This window comes from Podospora pseudocomata, chromosome 7 (genome assembly GCF_035222375.1).
Source record: "Podospora pseudocomata strain CBS 415.72m chromosome 7, whole genome shotgun sequence".
NCBI lineage: Eukaryota > Fungi > Ascomycota > Sordariomycetes > Sordariales > Podosporaceae > Podospora > Podospora pseudocomata.
The window spans coordinates 3,159,911-3,178,897 of record NC_085891.1 but is presented as its reverse complement, the minus strand read 5'-3'; the positions used below and the strand labels follow the sequence as shown (position 1 = coordinate 3,178,897).

General features: G+C 51.7%; 7 protein-coding genes across 7 annotated transcripts; 4 read left to right on the top strand and 3 right to left on the bottom strand.

The window, feature by feature from the left end:
• Positions 1-5,049: 5,049 nt before the first annotated feature.
• On the top strand, positions 5,050-7,044 carry ERG3 (c-5 sterol desaturase). The gene is made up of 2 exons (XM_062893913.1): positions 5,050-5,866; positions 5,934-7,044. Exons 1-2 carry the CDS (start codon positions 5,619-5,621, stop codon positions 6,721-6,723), a joined length of 1,038 nt encoding a protein of 345 aa, XP_062739765.1. The 5' UTR covers positions 5,050-5,618; the 3' UTR covers positions 6,724-7,044.
• Positions 7,045-8,137: 1,093 nt separating this feature from the next.
• QC762_710630 (uncharacterized protein) lies at positions 8,138-10,301 on the top strand. The gene is made up of 5 exons (XM_062893911.1): positions 8,138-9,070; positions 9,094-9,339; positions 9,410-9,528; positions 9,584-9,708; positions 9,772-10,301. Exons 2-5 carry the CDS (start codon positions 9,300-9,302, stop codon positions 9,938-9,940), a joined length of 453 nt encoding a protein of 150 aa, XP_062739763.1. The 5' UTR covers positions 8,138-9,070; positions 9,094-9,299; the 3' UTR covers positions 9,941-10,301.
• On the bottom strand, positions 8,140-8,529 carry QC762_710640 (uncharacterized protein; the record flags this gene model as incomplete). Its single annotated transcript, XM_062893912.1, has 1 exon — positions 8,140-8,529. One exon carries the CDS (start codon positions 8,527-8,529, stop codon positions 8,140-8,142), a length of 390 nt encoding a protein of 129 aa, XP_062739764.1.
• Positions 10,302-10,625: 324 nt separating the features above from the next.
• Positions 10,626-12,793, top strand: QC762_710620 (uncharacterized protein). Its single transcript, XM_062893910.1, has 8 exons — positions 10,626-10,867; positions 10,963-11,007; positions 11,086-11,117; positions 11,185-11,295; positions 11,363-11,450; positions 11,517-11,979; positions 12,033-12,177; positions 12,222-12,793. Exons 2-8 carry the CDS (start codon positions 10,995-10,997, stop codon positions 12,360-12,362), a joined length of 993 nt encoding a protein of 330 aa, XP_062739762.1. The 5' UTR covers positions 10,626-10,867; positions 10,963-10,994; the 3' UTR covers positions 12,363-12,793.
• Positions 12,794-13,378: 585 nt separating this feature from the next.
• QC762_710615 (uncharacterized protein) lies at positions 13,379-14,537 on the bottom strand (the record flags this gene model as incomplete). The annotated part of the gene is made up of 3 exons (XM_062893909.1): positions 13,379-13,780; positions 13,836-13,946; positions 14,196-14,537. 3 exons carry the CDS (start codon positions 14,535-14,537, stop codon positions 13,652-13,654), a joined length of 582 nt encoding a protein of 193 aa, XP_062739761.1. The 3' UTR covers positions 13,379-13,651.
• Positions 14,538-15,487: 950 nt separating this feature from the next.
• Positions 15,488-17,907, bottom strand: pli1 (E3 SUMO-protein ligase pli1; the record flags this gene model as incomplete). Its single annotated transcript, XM_062893908.1, has 6 exons — positions 17,206-17,907; positions 16,697-17,092; positions 16,346-16,647; positions 16,184-16,283; positions 15,901-16,126; positions 15,488-15,848 (listed from the first exon to the last, which is right to left on the bottom strand). Exons 1-6 carry the CDS (start codon positions 17,351-17,353, stop codon positions 15,488-15,490), a joined length of 1,533 nt encoding a protein of 510 aa, XP_062739760.1. The 5' UTR covers positions 17,354-17,907.
• Positions 17,908-17,949: 42 nt separating this feature from the next.
• On the top strand, positions 17,950-18,590 carry QC762_710605 (uncharacterized protein; the record flags this gene model as incomplete). The annotated part of the gene is made up of 3 exons (XM_062893907.1): positions 17,950-18,307; positions 18,364-18,411; positions 18,466-18,590. The coding sequence occupies exons 1-3, from the start codon at positions 18,145-18,147 to the stop codon at positions 18,588-18,590; spliced, it is 336 nt and encodes a 111-aa protein (XP_062739759.1). The 5' UTR covers positions 17,950-18,144.
• Positions 18,591-18,987: the final 397 nt, after the last annotated feature.

The following is an 18,987-nucleotide window of genomic DNA, read 5'->3' as shown; positions in this document are numbered from 1 at the left end:
TCAGCAAAAGCCTGGGCTCCTGGAAATTTGTGACAGAAGTGAAGTCAACCTCTCGTGCCTCTGTGGGTGACACAAGTTTGTCTTTTCCTTCTCACCTCACCTCACCCTCCCACCTCACTTCTCACCATGCACAACACAAGCAGCAAACCACTCTGAAGGGAAAGCACAAGGCATCCGTATTCCGATAATGAAACACAAAGTTTCGAGGGTTGGGTGAGATATCTCATCTGTGTGGTAAGAAAATAAAAACGAGCACAAAGAACAGGGGTCCAATTATCCGGTTCGTCACGGTGCTGCAACAAGTGGCCCTCGGCAAACCAAAGCAACATCCCCGCTTGCCATCCACCCCCATCCACACATCCACCCCCATCCATCCCATCTCGTTCATCACATTCCATCGGCATCGTCGTGGTGGTGGTGGTGGTGGTGAGGAATACCCGTTTGGGCTCCCATGCCAATGTTCGGGATGACCCCCAGCCTGCGTTCCGCACCCGAGAATAGCCCCGCTGTCAGCACATGTGCCGTCATGGCTCTGTCTCGAGCACAGATCACAGCAGGCAGCATGTCTGCATTACATGTCTGCACATTATCTGCCCAAGTCTGGTTTGCCTAGAGGGAAACGGAGGTCTTATCACCGCAACGTTTTGATCTTGCCTGCTCTAACGCTTCCTAGATCCTGGAACACCGAAGAGGCTCACCGCCGGCTGACAGTCTTGTAGTAGTTAACACCATGTCAATGCGGGGAAGTGGTCCGACCATTTTACCAGCATACTTTTCTTTACCTATGTTTTAGACCTGGCCGTGATAGGTGGCCACCGAGGAGAGCCCAAGATATAACGAAATCTGACCCGACGTAGCCGATGGGGATCGACATCTGCATCGATGCACTCCCAGGCTTTGGGGTCATCACCTGGAGGATACTCGGAAGCTCTCTGCCATGACGGAAAGTTCCCCCGGAGATGGGGGCGCACATTCCAAGGGAGAGAAAAGAAGCGGGTCCCTATCTCCGCACCAGCTGGGCCGAGCCGGGAACCTGTCCAGTGCGGGCCGAGACAAAGCCACCGGCTCAGCCTTGTTGATTATGTGATCGAGAACCACTACATCTTGTTGTTGTTGCTCAAGCTCAACGGTCATCCAGCGAGGCCGCTAAATCTCGTCACTAGTCAGTTCCAACATGGAAATATGGTGGCTTCCTTCTACTTCACGAATTCCCATACCAAACAACATCACACCTGCTTTACCATCCAGTCACAACCGTCATACCAAAATCGCTCGGAATAAGTTAAACTCACCTCCTTCACGCCTGTTATGCAGCAGCCCTCTTTTTGTATCACAGGCCGGCCGCATGTCTGACCGCAGAAAGGCCTGCGGAAGCTTTACTACTAGCACTCCTACGTCTTGAATCTCATTCTCGATTTGGACACTGGGTATTTGCTTGAAACAAAAGTTCTTGCGTAAGGTATCTCATTCATGTCAGAGACAGCGAGGTGCATCCTTATTCTTCTCATCATCTCATAGTCGATATATGTTATTGTTAACAAGTAGCTAGAGAGAGAGTCTCCTCGGCCTCCATCTACCGCTTTAAGCCCCCTCACGAGCACGCCACCGAAGTTGCTGACGACCCCTCCTCAATCACTCCCCGTTTGAACTGTGTCGGCATCCTCAACGTCACCCCCTTCGGGAACCTCCACGGACAGGTACCTGGCAACCCCGGGCTCGGGCAGAACGCGGATCGTCTGTGCTTCTATTGGATTTGGTTCTCGTATTCCATGGGAAAATCATGTACGACATCGGGGCTGTAGAAATATGGATTGGGCCAGAGTTTGGGGTCAAACTTTCTTGGTCATCTCACCGGGTTGGCCCAGCGTGTTGGCTTTTGGCGATGACGGCTTTGAGCTGCTTGACGCCGCTCTCTGTCTGCGGGTCCGTGACCCGAACCCCAAACATTTTGGAAATTCCCGCATATAAACGTCTTGTATTGCCAGGTTTGGGCAGACTGCAGTAGATGCAAAGTTGCTGTTCAGTTGTTGGTGGTGTGATAAGTATGGAATCGGGTAGGAAGTCGCTTGGGCGGGGATATGGAATGTGTGTGGATTTTCGGGCTGGGGGAGGTTAGCTGGAGTTTGGTTTAAGGGGGAAAGGGGGGTGTATGTACCCTTGGATACGGTTGGCAAGGTATGAATGAGAGAGCGTGGGCCTCTGGGATTATAGTTGTGAGAGGAGAAAGATGATACTGGTGAGAGGAGTCATGTCGTTGAAGGCGAGGGTTTAGGTGGTGTTGATGGTAGATGGTTGGAACTCGAGCTGGTTGGTGACTTCTGTTTTGAAGGAGGGGAGGGGGAAATAGTTTTTATATCATACTGGCGTTGGTTCTCTTTTTATTATTTCTTCGTTTCGGGTCCAAACTCGACAGAAACCGATTCAGTCGTGCTCTGGAATATTTCCTTCGTGACAGCCCCGTGTTGTCTGTGTTGTCCCGCCTTATTGGTGTCTCTACCGCTTACAGCTTTGACCCCTTGGTTGATGGTGGTCTCCGCCGTACACCGGCTCTCTTGGGTGTTGTATTCCCTAACCTTGATGAAAGCGTCCAGCCTTTTGGCAACTTCCAAGCGCAGGTAGATGTTGCTTGATCTGGATTCAATGGGGCGGTTTTTCGTATATGCTCGGGTGATCTTCCAGTTGATATCATGCTCAACCAGGGCCTTTCCATCTCGGGGAACCGCGATATTGGACATCTGCCATCAATCCCACAATGGCGGGACATGGCGAGGGCCGGGGAGAAGAAGACGAAAATGATGAAGAAGCATGTAAAGGTGTGTTTGAGCATTATGACGGTGGTTTGTTCAGCAGTCATTTTGGTTCTGTTGGGAAGGTCTTCACGGAAACTGCGGCAGGAATAAGAAGATTTGGCCACGAGGTAGTCTACTCCAGTCATATAAACTATCCCGACTGTCCCCTCTTCTGGCTTCTTGGGCGGCCTTCCCATAATGGCAACACTTGGCGATGAACACGAAGCAGAGACAAGACTTTCAAGGTCGTAAAAGATGTCACCAAATCCATCCACTCGGATGTCGGCAGTCATTCTGGCGTGCAAAATTCGGCGAGAGGTTGCCGAGAATGACGCCGCTTTCAGGGGAGGCCGTGGATAAGGTCGGCTGTTGACGCCGTTGGCGTGTTTTATGATCTTCGCGCATCATGAGGCACGGCTAAAAATAAGAGAAGGCCAAGAGGCAACATTTCTAGAAGATGGTTGTGTGTTTGCTTGGGATGTTAGAAGAAGGTGTCACATGCTGGTGGAACAAGAGGTGAGAAAGGGGTTGCTACATTGATAGCCGCTACGCCAAGATGGTTGAGTGACACTTCATATTTATTGTACACTGTGTTACTAGGAGGATTTCAGAGCACGTACGGTCAAAATGGGATGAGATTGCTATGATGCTCATGATCTGCCTCACAGGAAATCAAGATCACCGCGTTGTTTCCATCGTTACCGAAGCTCAGGAGTCGGTGGTCGAAATGGGCATCTCAAACAAAACTTTCAGAGACATCCCCTGTTATCTTGGCAGTTTTGAGAGGGTGCTTTGGTTTCATTATGCCCAGTTTGGCTTAGGTTACATCTGTGACATCAGGATAGGCGACATCTGGGGTCTCTCTCAGGGGTAAGGGTTTCGAATGATTGGAGATGGTTGACTCTTTGTGAACAGGTCCTAAAGATCGCCAGCGACACTGGTGTTTGTAGGCGAGTTTCCGACCTTGATAACTACGCTTTGCATGGAATAACTACACTGCGAAGTAAGCCAAAGCAGAATATTACTTCAAACCCACCTCAAAAACTGTTAAAACACTTCCAAAGACAATCAACAAGCCTCGAAAGATAGTTAATAGACGTTGGAGAGCAGTGACCCAGTATGTTTCCTATCTCAAAAGGTGTAAGTAGACGATCACCACAGGTTTTACTGACTTGCAGTAAAACTTTCATGTCCAGGGCGTGCATGGTAGGGATGTGATAGCACCTGATCGATCAACTACCTTGGACCCAAAGGTTTGTAATATTCAAGGTGGCGTGTAGAGTCCAGAATGGTATCCCATGGGCACCCAGCACGCTGGTTTCCGGGCGACTGGTCAACTATACTGGAAGCGTCCCATGTGACACAGAAGGTTTCGACGATTGTGTCGACAGACAGTGTTCATGAGCTGGCCATAGAGCGATAAACAAGGCTGACAAGTACCTCTGAGATGAGACCTCGTGTTGTTGGTTCGAGCTGCAACTTTTGTTTGGGGCTGGACAACTCAAACTATCAAGATAAGGGGAAGACCAACCCTCATGAAGACGGTCGTGATCTAGGCTGAACATGACCTCTCGTGATAGCCACGTTGATATCCAGCATCTGTCTCGACTGGAGCTACCAACTAAGTGTCGTGCAGACAGTATGTAGAAGCAGAGAAAACTGCCGCACGGCCTTGTTAGTTCAGTATCGCGTCGGATTGCTTCGAGAGGGGATCACTTTTCCACGGGGATCTAGGCATATCGGTACGTACACGGTGATGGCAGATCACAAGATCACAAACCAGACAGAGCGACCGTCGAACAAGATTTGTAGGAGGTTTTGATGGCATGCCGAGAACTCCGGGCGACATGGCCCGTGAGAATGGCAGAAGCTTGGGCCCCAATGGGATCAGAGATGTGCCTGGCAGGGTTCGGTGGCTTCGGGCTCGGTGTCGCTGCTAGACAGACCGTGGTCGGTGCGCGGAAGCCGCTTGATCTCGCAGGTGCTTATCAATCTATGTGGGGAATCCAAGCCAAATCAGTCTGCGATTGGCCAAACCACAGTCTGGTTAGCAGGCTCGGCCTCGGGTCGTTGAACGGACACCATCCCATCGAATCAAGAGCTCACGCCATTTCTGCCGCATGGCAGCTTCGAATCTCCGGGAGTTAGTGCCAGATCTGGGCGAATCAAAAGCTTGAGAGCCAAACGGATCATGCAACTCGACAGTTTGGTTGCACGACCACCGCCAAAGCGAATTGGATTGACGGCTGTTGTCCCAATTCTTCATCCCAACTGGTGCCATTCCAGTTTGTCGAGACCTGCTCGGTCCAGGGGTTGCGGTCCAAGACGGACGATGATGGACAGCTTCTTGATTAGGAAGCTCAACCCACTGCCCTTTTTCAATGTCTATCAGCAAAAGTATATTATGTGTATACAGCATTCCAGTCCGATCAATTCCAATCTCAAAGATACCGGCCCCCATCTTCCAGACACCTCTTTCACTCTGCAGGGCTCCGTTCTTGTGCAATCATCCCCGTCCCGTTCGGAAACAGCGCGGCCGAAGAATCAGAGGCTCCACCGTTCTTAAGATTGCCCCCTGCGTCCCTGCCAGCGAAGGTCGTTGCCAAGGGTGTGGAAATCGCACTAGAACAAGCCGGGGAGTCGCCCTCTCGCTCACGCAATTTTCTCGACCGCTGCTTCTTTTTCTCTCGCCTCCTCCCCCCCTCCCCCCCATTCTCTTATCTAGAGCAAGCTCGCGTCGCGTGGGAGAGGGACCGTCTCCGTCAACTTTGTCTTTTGCTTCTCATTTTCTCCCGTTTTGCGCATTCCACTGCGCACAATTCTTTCAAGATGGACGTCGTCCTCGAAGTTTGCGATACCTTTCTGTTCGATTACATGTACCAATGGGTGCTCCCAGCGCGTCCAGCTCCATCCGGCCTCACATCCCAGACCTTTGCCAATGGCACCTCCATGTCAACATGGCAGTACAAGCCCGCGACAGAGTACCTGTACCTGACACCATCACAAGCCGCATATGGCAGTTTATGGGCTAGAGATAACATCTGGCGCCAAGGAGTGTCGCTGTTCCTCATTCTCTGGTTGGTTTACCCCTTCCCTCTCACACGCAATGCCCACCCGCAAGTGACACTAACCCTCCCTCCCCAGGATCTTCGGCTTCCTCGTCTACTTCGTCTTCGCCTCCCTCTCCTACCTCTTCGTCTTCGACAAGAAAACCTTTGAGCACCCCAAGTTCCTCAAGAACCAAATCTGGCTCGAAATCAAGCAAGCCAACGAAGCCATGCCCATCATGGCCCTCTGCACCGCCCCCCTCCTCGTCGCCGAGGTCCGGGGTTACGGTTTCCTCTACGACACGCTCGACGAAGCCCCCTGGCCGTGGTGGAACTGGTTCCAAATCCCCCTCTTCCTCTTCTTCACCGACTTTGGCATCTACTGGATTCACCGTGGCCTTCACCACCCCTGGGTGTACAAGCACCTCCACAAGCCTCACCACAAGTGGATCATGCCCACGCCCTTTGCCAGCCACGCCTTCCACCCTCTTGACGGCTATGCGCAGAGCCTGCCGTATCACATCTTCCCCTTCATCTTCCCGCTGCAAAAGGTGGCGTACGTGGCGCTGTTTGTGTTTATCAACTTTTGGACGATTATGATTCACGACGGGGAATACATTGCCAACAACCCCATCATCAACGGGGCGGCGTGCCATTCGATTCATCACTTGGCCTTCAACTACAACTATGGCCAGTATTTTACTCTGTGGGATCGGATTGGCGGGAGTTATAGGGCGCCGGAGCAGGAGATGTTCCAGAAGGAGGTCAAGATGAGCGAGGAGCATTGGAAGAAGGAGGTGGAGGTGATGGAGCAGATCCAGCTGGAGGTGGAGGGGGAGGATGATAGGGAGTATGAGCCTGAGATGGAGACGAAGAAGAGGCAGTGAGAAGCTGCTTCTTTCGATATCAAAACTTTCTTGGGGGGGTTGGCTTGGGGTTGACCGTTCTTTTGGGTTACCACCCCGCGGCGGCTGGTGGTCTGGGGTGAGGTTGAGCAGAAAGCTCACGGTCGGTGGTGTTCATGATGAAAATGTAATGGAGGGGTGGTTTCATGTTGGGCTTTTGGGAAAGTAGGGTTTTTTGTCCAGTGCTGGATAGTGAAGGGTTTTTTTTTATATGAGGAATGCGCGTCTGTATATAATAATTATCTTTGGGTTGGTTTGGACATGTTAATATCATTGGGAGGAAGGAGGACAGGTGGGGCGGGGGGAAGGCATGATCCAAATGGACAGCAAGCAAGGCGAGGGAGTAGGGTTGGCGTTTTTTTTAATGAATGAATGGTTGGTTGGGTGGGAAATAGGGGGTGGGGGGAGGAGGGTGGAGGACCAAAACACAAATTAGGGGGGTATTTCCTGATGGGAGATCGCTCTTGAGATACGTACATATTAGTATAGGTATTCTTGTAATATGACCCGTTGGCAATGGGTTGGGTTTGAGAAAGGGATGAAAGCTTGTGGTTGGAGAGTAATGGTAGAGGAGGCCTCGGTGGCTCTTAGTAATGATGAATGGATGTGTCCATTTTGAAGGAGAACACTATGTCTGGATATAAGGGTCTCACCGTGACATGTCAAGATTGGGATATGGTCTTCAATATCTGCTATAGTAAGTATCAAAGATCGCCTGGTCAACCTGAAATCGCACAGATTAGCAACTATAATCCGAGTTTTATTAAGAACCATGCTTCTAGTTTTAATGACTGTTCCTTCAAGCACATTTCCCATCTTTTATTGAGGCCTATATAAAAGGCAAGAAGCTCTCGAGAAACACTGGAAAAATGGGATAGCTCTTTGAAGACATTTTGGTATATCTCCAAAAGACATCCAGTCATCAGGCTTCTTCACCCTGAAAACAACACTGAAACCTGATCGAGCGGGATACATCTCTTTATTTTTCGCCTGCGTATGTAAAAACCTTCAAACTCCCTCCTCCCCAGTGGTATCAAATGTCCCTCCTTCCTTCTTACCCCCCTTCCCGCCCCCCCCTTTCTCGCCACATCATGTGCAATCCGTCCGGCCAAGGAAACCCGTCCCATGTAAACGCCTTCGCAGATTATCCCGCTCCAAAATATGAAAAAAATCAACAAAAAGAGTAAAAAGTAGTGGAATATGTAAATAAAAAAAAACAATAAAAAAATCAAGATAAAGAAAAAGAAGGAAAAGTAATTAACGATAGTGGTTGGTTGGTTTATGAAGCCAAACCCATGATATATGCTCTGTTTTCCAAACAGCAGCAGCGAACAGGAAAAACCTTAACCAGACCAAACAACACCCCCCCAACAGACTCTCGGATTTGCATTTTCCCCCTCACGAGAAACTAACAAACTTTGGATCCCTCGGCCTCCCATCCGCCCCAATCCCATTCGCCGCAAACCTCTGCTCCATGTACACCCTTCTCGCCTCGTCAAACTTCAACCTCCTCTTCTTCATGATCTGCAAGATCTCCCTCTTCGCGCCCTCGTCCAGCCCCGACCTGGAATCGCCCGCTGCCAGGTTGGCGTTTAAATCGAAATTCGACGACGAGAGACCGGCTTCCATGTCGGCTTCAAAGGACGAGTTCCCCGGGAGGCGGGAGTAGAGGTACGAGGCTGTGCGGGATTGAGAGAGATGGGGGAGCCAGGTTGCGCGGAAGAGGTAGGCGAGGGTGGTGAGGATGAAGGTTAGGAGGGTGAGGGTTGAGTAGAAGAGGTAGGTCATGGCTGCGGTATATCGTGATGGAAGTTGATGTGCGCCGCCTTGGGAAAGGTTGAGAGAAAACGTGTAAATCGACGTCCTGGCGAGGGTGTTTAGTTTATGAGATGTCGTCGGGGCAAAAGGAGGTTGCGTTTGCGGCCCGGAGATCTGGTGGATGTAGTCTTGCGGCGGAGGCCTCGGTTCGTTTCACTTCGGGGAGATCTCGAGATGCGGCGTAAAGCACTGACGTGATGTGATGGTTATGGAGGGGTGGTGATAGCGTCGGAAAGCAAAAGGAAAAAGAAACAAAAAGAGTGAATGAATGTAGAAGGGGTCAAGACAGCAGCAGTCAGAGGAATGTGGTTCTGGACATTGCAGTTGCGCTAATGCGACTGGTGGTTGATTGACAACTTCCCGGGTTTCCGGATGGTTTGGTTTGCTGCCGAATGGGCAACGAGGCGATGATCAAGCTGATGACATTTCTTGGGGCTTGGGGCCAAGGCCCGAGCTTCGTCAGCAGGTGAAATGACGGATGCGGTGCTTGGGAGAACAAAGCACGGGCCAGCTTATGCAAGCCAGCTCGGCCAGCCGCCAAGAGTTTGCTCTCAACTGATAAGAAGCGATAAGAAATTATGGACTAAACCCCTTCGGGATAGTTAGGCGAGCCCACATTGCTGCGAGCCAGGCAAAAAATCCAGGCGTTGGATCTCGAAATTCAAGATCACGAAACGATTTCGCAGACGACTTCACTCGAACCGCCTCGCCCAACCCCAAACCACCCACACACCGCCAAAATGTCCAACGTCTCTGCTGATCTCATCTGGGAGGTTACCCGTATGTCTGGCCCGAGAATCCGTCACGAACCTTCAAGCGAGCCCCAGCTAACGAAAATGCACACACAAAGGCCTCCAGAACGCCTTCCTCGTGAAGCGCAAGGAGAGCGGTGGTATCCAGTTCTCCCGCGACCCCCTCAACCTCACCAACGTCCACTCCCGCAAGTACGCTGGTTACGTCAACGACAAGGTAGGATAAGATACGAGTGAAGGCGTCAACAGGAACTGATATATACATGGGTTAGGCTATCGGTGTCGTTGCCGGTGAGAACAACACTATCCAGGTCATCTCCAAGAAGGTGTCCGCTGGCAACAAGCCCGCCTCCGGCAGAACCGTCTCTACCATTGGCGCCTCCAAGGCCAACCGCAAGTCAGTAGCAACCCACTCGAAGTGAGGGTATCGCCAGCCATGCTGACAGTGATGGATTTACAGGACCTACAAGTCTATTGCCAAGCAGACCGCCAAGTACCGTGGCGATCTCCGCCAGGTCGCCGTTGCCCGCGCCTCCGCCATCCGTGCTTCCCAGAGACCTGTGAAGCCCTCCCCCGAGCCCAAGCTCCGTGGCAACGCCGCCAAGAAGGCCGCCGAGAAGTCCGAGTAAAGGATGGAAACGGGAAAAAAAGGGAAAACGTTTATAAAGCTCTGATGTTGAGTCCGCAACTCCTCGGGTAGACAGAGAGTTGCATGACACGAATGGGATGCCGGGGCAAAATCGGGACAGGGACGGATTGTCAAATCTTGCATTCAGGAATGGGCATGGCGTTTGATATCCACAAACAGAGGATCACCCACTCAGTCGGGATCTGTTTTGCAGCCAACGGGCGGTGTTGCGGTCAATATACGAGGCATTCATAATGATCATTCGCTGAGGAATCGACGAGCTCAAGTGACGACATGTGTAGTGTAAAAGATGTCTTTTGGTTCAGGGGTATTTATTTATGAAAACAGCCATTGAACCCGCCGGCGGGTTCTCACGAGCCTGTTTGGGATTCAAAACATGGAATGCATCCCGATCTTGCCCGAGTCCAGTACCCGAGTGTCGGGCCTCGGAACCCACATGTCGGCCAGTTCCCGCAGTCATGGCCGGCCCGTGCCGCGAGTTGTTCGCGACTGAGGACTGATGACCGACGGAGACGTATCACGGCTGTGGTAGCTGTGGTAACTGAGGGAGGGCAGCAAAAGGGGATGCGTCAATTGAGTTTTTCCAGGCGGGAGTCTCCCCGAATAGGCCGATGGCGTCTTTGCTCGCCTCATGTTTCTGTGACACACTGTTGTACACTTGGCCCTCCGGCAATAGTAACGGACCCCTCCCTGGCACCCCAGCAAGACGCCGGCTGAGGGGGAGGAACGCGGGGCAACTGACGACACGGGATCGCGGTCAGCCAAGCATAACCCCGCCAACTCTACTTAAGCTTGAGCCCCCCAAGCTTCCCCCTTCTCCCGGATCCAGCTCAACCAGATTCCCATCATCCCAATCCATTGACCGTTAGATTTTAACTCTAACAGCCCCTACGCACTCGCCTTCATTGTAGGTATTCCCATGTGATTCATTGCTGATTCTGAACCCCCTTTATCTCCTTCTCAGAAACACCGCAAAGCTGACAATCACATTGCGCTCAACAGCTACCCCTCTATATCCCCTTTATATTTTCAAGATGGTCAAGGCCGGTAAGTGTTTGCCCGAACCGCGCAACATGTGCGCATAACTGGCATGGAAACGAGACGGGAGTCTAACATTGGGAATAGTGGTTGCTGGTGCCTCTGGCGGTATTGGTCAGGTATAGCTTCCTCCGTCACTACCATCGCCGTCATGTTTGAGCGGCATTACTGACCGGACGTCCGCAGCCGCTCTCCCTTCTTCTGAGCCTCTCCCCGCTCGTTGACGAGCTCGCCCTGTACGATGTTGTGAACACTCCCGGTGTCGCTGCCGACTTGTCCCACATCTCCTCCAAGGCGGTAAGTGACAGACACACAATCGCGAACCGCGAACCCGCGAACTCCGGCTGACCTTTGCCGCAAACAGAAAACCACCGGCTACCTTCCCGCCAATGACGGCGCCAAGGCCGCCTTCAAGGATGCCGACATCATTGTCATCCCCGCTGGCATTCCCCGTACGTCCGACTGGTGCCGTGCTGCTGTCCCGGCGCATAAGTGCTGACGATGACCCCCCACTCTAGGCAAGCCCGGCATGACCCGTGACGATCTCTTCAACATCAACGCTGGTATCGTCAAGGGCCTCATCGAGGTTGCCGCCGAGGTCGCCCCCAAGGCTTTCATCCTTGTCATCTCCAACCCCGTCAACTCTACCGTCCCCATCTCCGCCGAGGTCCTCAAGTCCAAGGGTGTCTTCAACGCCCAGCGCCTCTTTGGTGTCACCACCCTCGACATCGTCCGCGCCGAGACCTTCGTTGCTGAGATCGTCGGCAAGGCCAACCCTCAAGAGCTTACCGTACCCGTCATTGGTGGTCACTCCGGTGAGACCATCGTCCCTCTCTTCAGCAAGGTCACTCCTTCCGTCACCATCCCCGATGACAAGTACGATGCTCTTGTCAACCGCGTCCAGTTCGGTGGTGATGAGGTCGTCAAGGCCAAGGATGGTGCCGGTTCTGCCACCCTCTCCATGGCCTATGCCGGTTACAGGTGAGCATAATCATCAGAGAAAGAGGTTGGGCTATTGCTGACACACATACCAGATTCGCTGAGAAGCTCCTGAAGGCTGCTGCTGGTGCCAAGGGCCTCGTTGAGCCCAGCTACGTCTACCTCCCCGGTGTCCCCGGCGGTAAGGAGATTGCCGAGAAGACTGGTGTCGACTTCTTCTCCGTCCCCATTGAGCTCGGCGTATGTCCCCCCAGTCTTGACCTCTTATGCTGACAAGCGAATAGCCCAACGGTGCCGAGAAGGCTATTGACATCCTTGGCGACATCACCGAGAAGGAGAAGGCCCTCCTCGCGGCCGCCGTGTCTGGTCTCAAGGGCAACATCTCAAAGGGTGTCACCTTTGCCCACAACCCTCCCCAGAAGTAAACAAACCCCCATACCCAAAAGTTTCTTTTTCTTTTCTCTTTCCTACCTCTCTTCGCGCGCGACAAGCCATGTGTAGTTTACCAAGTAACTTCTTTCGTGGCTTTTGTTTGTTTGTGCTGGAGCTCAGAGTGATGAATGTGTGACAATGACCCCCCGATAGAGAGCAAACAAAATAGAAATGCACTGTTTGAATTTGTAACAGAAACAGGGTAGCTGATTGGTCTTTTTCTCTCTCTTTAGGTTGTAAAGGGCATCGTCTGCGTTCATGACTAAGCGATAAGGCTGGCAGGAGTGCCTTGTGAGCTCTTGAGATCCTTCTAGACGGTTGGAAGGACGGGGGAGGTTGTGGAGTCGACAAGGGGGTTGGGGGGAGCATATAGAGTGTAGTCTTTGCCAGTTTTTACATAATATACGCGGTTATTTCTCTTTGAGCACAGTGTGAACTTGTCTGCAGTTAGGAAACATGGTGTGGATGAGGAGGTGTTCAGTGTTGGGTGTGGGTGTCTTTTCTTGGTAGTCATATATGGGTGGGTATGGGGGGTGAGGATCTGTCGAGTCTGTACTGTGTGGGAAGATCATTCCAAGCATTGGCATGACAGCAAATGGGTGTCATGCATGAGAGAGTATGCAGCTGCGGGTACGTGTGTAGAGGGGCTGGTAGATAATCGAGGTCAAATATGGAGCATATATCTCGAATTTTCTACCTCTTCAGTACCCTAACATTGACCTCTTCCTGGTCCTCCAAATCCTATATCTGTATACACTCTTCAGTCTATCCTATCTAGCTTGGCAGAACGGGGCTGGGAAATGATGGTGAGGAGAGAGACAATGTGAAAGGTGTATGTGTATGTGTGTGTGTGTGTGTGTGTGTGTGTGTGTGTGTGTGTGTGTGTGTGTGTGTGTGTGTGTGTGTGTGTGTGTGTGTGTGTGTGTGTGTGTGTGTGTGTGTGTGTGTGTGTGTGGACAAGCAAACGTAGATATTATTCTCGCAAAGACATTGTAATTTCACACGGATGTCGTCTCTAAAGATTTGAGGCCATGATATAAAGTCATCAGGTGGTCACAGCAACACAACACATTAGATATAGAGATACAAAATTATAATTCAGTCAAACCCCCTCTCATAAGAATCCATTAGGTATCACTACCCCGGCCGTTCCTTTGAACTCCAAAACTCCCATATGCACCTTTAAACCCGGGATGATGCTGTTCATAAAGTTTCAAAACCCAATGCTTGTCCTGTCTCTAGGCCCAGCTATGATCAACGATGAAAAGGAGAGAGAGGCCAGCTATTTCGCAGGCAAAGTCTTGATCTGAAACACCGCCCCTGGCAGCTCCGTCGTCTCGGCTTGAACAGTGGCTTGTATCCCCATCGCCGCGAGGGCTCCCCTCACGATGCCGCAGGGTACCCATAGGAACTGTTTACGTCAGTGTATTTGTGAAGATTGGGTGAGAAGGGTGGGTAAAACTTACCGGTTGGGCTCTTACAACAGCGGCCTGTTGCGCCCCTCCACTTCTTCCTCCCGTCTCGACGCTCATCCGACTTAGTGGGCGGAAGTTGTTGTCCGTCAGGACGTACACGCCCTGTTTCCACCAAAATAAATTGTCAGCATGTCCTTCCCATATAAAATTTCCCTTTCACGTTGCCCCCCTTCCCGGTAATCCCTCTGTGATATCCAACTCCTTTCCTAGAACACATCTCTGTCCAAATGCGCCTGACATCTCCGTGCCTACCCCAATCCAGCACCCCCTTCCCCTTTCACCCATCTTGATCCCCTTCCCACCATCACACAACCCACCACCCCCCCCTTTGACAGAAAAGAAGAAACTCACCCTATGATTAGTTTTCAGATTATCCACCTGCTTCCTAAAAACCAACCCCCAAAGATCCTTACACACAAACTTGATCACATCCAGCGCGTCCCCAAACTTTCCCCTATCCTTCGCAAACCTCTCCACCAGCCCCTGCCCAACCCGGTACCCTATCCCCTCCAACCGGTAAAACGCGGCCTCCCTTTCCTCCTCTTCTTCACCCTCACCCTCAGAAATCTCCGAGTTTATCCGATACGACATTGGCACAACCTCAATCAACAAAAAATCCAACGCCGACGACGAGAGGAAGCGCGCGGTGGGATCGAGGTGGTTGTAGGGTGGGGGGACGGGGTCGAAGGACATTTTGGATGGGGTCAATCAGTTCGCGGTGGGGTGATTGTAGGATGTCGCGTCGGGGAGGTGAGGTGGTAGTTTAGAAATCGCGGGTTTGTTTGTTGCAAGTTGGAGCTCGAGATGATGCAAGTTGTTGAACAAGAAGTGATCCCCGCCAGTTGCTTCCCGGGAGCTTGAAGCGCAGAGCCAAGCCAAGCCAAGCCAAGCCAGGGACTGTGGGGCCAGACGCATGTAGCAATACAAAATATGCAACTAAGACGTGTATCTCAGGAAGCTGATGACAAGACAAATCATAACCATCTCATCTATCCTGGGTGCTTCTAAACTCTGAAAAAATATGCCAACTGCTTGAAACATTCAATGCCTATCTCCCAAAGCCATCTGTTACATTTCAACAAAATCACATTGGCTTCACCCAATTTCAGTCCACTCTCACAACCACATCACCAAAATCACACCACCTTTTATAAATCATTTACCAAATTTCTGGTCGCAAAGCAACCAATGGCTTAAAAACAACCCACAAACCATGGGTATATCAACCCTCATTCCCTAGCAGAAAAGAATACCTGCTGCACAAGATTCCCTAGCCCGCAGCCTAGTCAACTCCCGCTCCGTCCCGGCTGCCCGTTTGTGATGACGCCCAAAATGAAAATTGCTCCCGCTCAAAACGCCAATGCCATGCCCAGCCACAATCGGGAAATGCAAAAAAAAAATCCCGGGGTTTTGTAATTATACACATCAAAAACATCACACCAGCATACCTGTCCCCAACTCACCAGATTCACACCGCATAACCAAGCCCGATTTGTGTATCTGTGCACCGCCGGGTTTACCTGCTATGCTCCTCTTTACGGTGCAAATCAGTCCCGGTAACGTCCTCTCGACCGGCTCTGGGGGAAGAGTTTTCGTCTCAACACTGTTGCGCCAAGTGCTCCCACTTCATCAATATCCTGCCTCTAGTAGTACCTCGGGCGCTTTGCGGGCTGGGCATCATCTTCATCGTCAGAGGAAATCAGGTCAATGACCTCGGGAGCGGATCGCTTGCTAGAGGACCGGGGTGCAGCAGAGGTGTCTCTGGAAGCACCACTCTGTGGCGTCCCCAGATAAGCAGCACTCGACGGATGCTGTGCAGAGCTGTAACTTGGCTTTCTGGGGTTCTCATAAACCACGAGATCATCGTCGTCAATATAGCTAGCCTCCTGACTCTTCGAAACTCCTGTGTCCTTTTTGGCACCAGGAAGAGCCCATTCTCCATTTGGCTCAATGGTGACCTGCTCCGTAGATTCCGATGTGCGAGCCAAGATGTCACGCGCGTACCTGGAACATGTCAGCGAACCACATGCAGAACCACCACCGCAGGGATACCTACTCATCAATCGCCAGCTGCTCAAACGGGGTGACCTTGTTGCAAATGGGACACACCCACAATGGGCTTTGCTCTTGCATCTGGAGATAGGAAGATGCATCGAAACACTGAATGTGGTTGCACTTGACGCCGCGGCATGGATTTGTCAGACGCATGTATGTGATGGGGCATTTGAGGCTCAGGTTCTGCGATGTCGCAACCACATCTGGATCACTGGCCGCCTTGGTAACTGTGCGAACAAATATCAGCAATGATCCACAAATACAAACAATAATCGTGTGCCTACTTTCATCAATAACGTGCTCCTTCCGGATCTTCTGCCTGATCTGCGGCACCAGAGCATCCACCGTGGTCGTTTTGCAGAGGACCACGGACAGATAAAACTTCTGCAGCAAAAATGTTAGCGTTTCCAAAGGTAACCACGCAGGGATTGCCGCACCGTGGGCACCTTTTGAGTCAAGGCATATGTCACCTCGATGCGGTTGGTATAGCTCGGAGGTCGAAAGCGCAACAGGTGCGTCACATCGACAGGCTTCGTCGAGCCGGGCTTGTTTTTCAACCCTCTCAAGTTGGCCTTGACCTCCTCGCCATTTACTCGTAGTTCGCATTGATAAGGAAAGGCAATGTCCTGAATTGGCGTTGTCCCGTTGGCACAAAACACCAGAACCCTCATGGATGGGTTTTCATCGCACACAGACATCTCCGACCCTCTCAACTCGATCTTTTCCGTGTTCCTATGACTCGTCATTACTATTGCGTTGTCAGCAGATGCAGTAACTCTATATATAATTCAACATACCCTCCAACTCTCGGGGTTTGCCCAGCTGGTGCCTCAGCTCGTAGAAAGGGCTCGACTTAAAGGCAAAATGCTCGATTAGTCGAGCAGGTGGTGGTTTCTGGATGGGCATCCCGGCCGAGTGCGAGTTGTAGCCGCCATATGCCGCCCGATAACCCGAAGAGCCATAAGAGGACGCCATGGTAGCATATTGGGGCGGGGTCGCCGGTCGTGGTGGTTGGTATTGCGACTGACTGTTGTACAATACAGCTGGAAGGGCAGCTTGCGGAACAACTACCGCAGGGCTGGCTGTCGGGGTGGCTATAGGACGAGATGCTGGAGGAGTGGCACGCGCCAAAATGTTCTTGCGGAGTTCCTCGAACTGCTGCCAATCTTGCTTTTCAGACACGTTTGATAATTCTGGAGGTAGGCAGTTAGTCACTCTGCGCGATTGAAGCGTGGGATGAAACGCAACATAGGTAGGGTTGTAAATAAATAGCAAGTAAACCGGAAAAGAACTGGAAGGGACTCACGTTGGGTGATCCGCCTTTGTAGATCGACTTTGTTGCCCGTCTTAGCGAGGCCATTGACCTGACATATCTGTTGGAGCACCGTCTTTTGCAGAGCAGGATTCTGGACGGTGCGGGTCAGGTTCTGCAGTTCGGCTGTCTTGTCGGCCATGGCCCGATGTCCTTGAGAGCGAGGGCGCGGCAAATTCAGGCCGCCGACCTCCAATATTTAAACAGGGCAGCCACCCCAGGGTTCTCGGGGCGAGGGCGCGGGAAAGAGGGAAGGAAGGAGTGATGCACCGCACCTCTCTCCCGGTCTCCGGGGTCTCTAGGTCCCGTTTGCTTACGGTAAGAAGCGGGTGCGCGCAGCCTGTTGATGATGCCCTGAAGCGATTCTTGTTCAAACTCGATATCCTGGATGCTGTGATGCCTGATGAAGTATCGGAGACGCGTGTAACCTGCTAGACTTTGACGCCCTCGTCACCGGCAGCTCTGCGCTGTCGCGAAACTCTAGGGTGGTCGTCGATACAAAAAGGCGGAGTTAGGCGGCAGAAAAGCCCACGACCAGCGATCGTCCACTGTTGCCCTTTGGCAAGGGTACCGCCACTGTCGCCGTCGGATCCTCGACCGAGTGCGGAGGAAGTCTCGGGTACAAATAGTTGATTGGGTCTGGAGGTCTTGGCTGCCTGAAGTTGTGCTAAAATAGAGTTCGGCAGGGGAATTTGGTATCCACCAAAAAGTACCAGTACTTATCCTAAGTTTGGAGCTTGGACCAGGGTTTTGGTTATCGAGGCGTCGAGAAAAAAAATCAACTTTGATCCCATGCTCTTATCCGTGCCTTGACTTTTTGGCCCCATCTTCACTCACCAAGTTGCTCCCATTCACCAGTTGTCCACCACCACCAAGAAGTTTTGATAGTTCCGTTTCGCCAGCAATTTCACGTTACACACACAAACCGCAAAAATGGGCAAGAGTTCGAGAGCCAGCACTATCAAACAAAACAACCGGAAACTCAAGGCCAATGTCTTCGGGCCCGTCGAGGCGGCTCGTGCTGAGCGTCTACATGCCAAGTTGGCAGAGCTCATTGCGCAGCCCAAGCCTGTGAAGGAGGTCGAGATGAACGACGGTATGTCTGGAAATATTTAACACAACTGAGTAAATATGTGCTAACACTGTCTGCAGAGCCCGTGGATGAGGAGGCCAAGGAGGTTGAGGCTGAGAAGGAGGAGGGTGAGTTTGACTCTCGGAGTGAAGTCAAGTGAATTTCAAACTGACATAATTCAGCTGCCATGGAGGTTGATGAGAAGCCAGCGGCGCCATACAAGGAGAAGGAGCGCAAGCGGAGAGGCAAAAAGTCCAACATTGTCTTCCGCAAGAAGGGCCCCAAGACCAACAGCAAGAAGAAATGAGTTTTGTGGTCTTTCAGAGGCTTTACTTTTTTTGATACCCAACAGGTCAATATTCACATCGGGGCCATGGCCAGCTTCAGACTTGGAGTTGGCCACTCAGTTCTGAGCCTATAATGGGCGAGGAGAGACAAGGGGCCAAGGATCATTGCCTTGACGGAGCGGAGGCACACGCAGCATGGAGACAGCGCAACATTGGACTGGTTCAGGCGTTTGGTCATTTTTCTGGCGTTAATAATGGGTCGTGGAAAATTGTTGGAGTCGATGCTCGTCTGATTCAAGGCGAGTTCTGATACCCTCGGTGGAAAGCAACAATCACTCGGTGGCAATGACCCGGAAGAGGAGGGCACCATCTCGTGAGAAATACATTTGTGTCATGCCACAGTTTTCCCCCATTTGC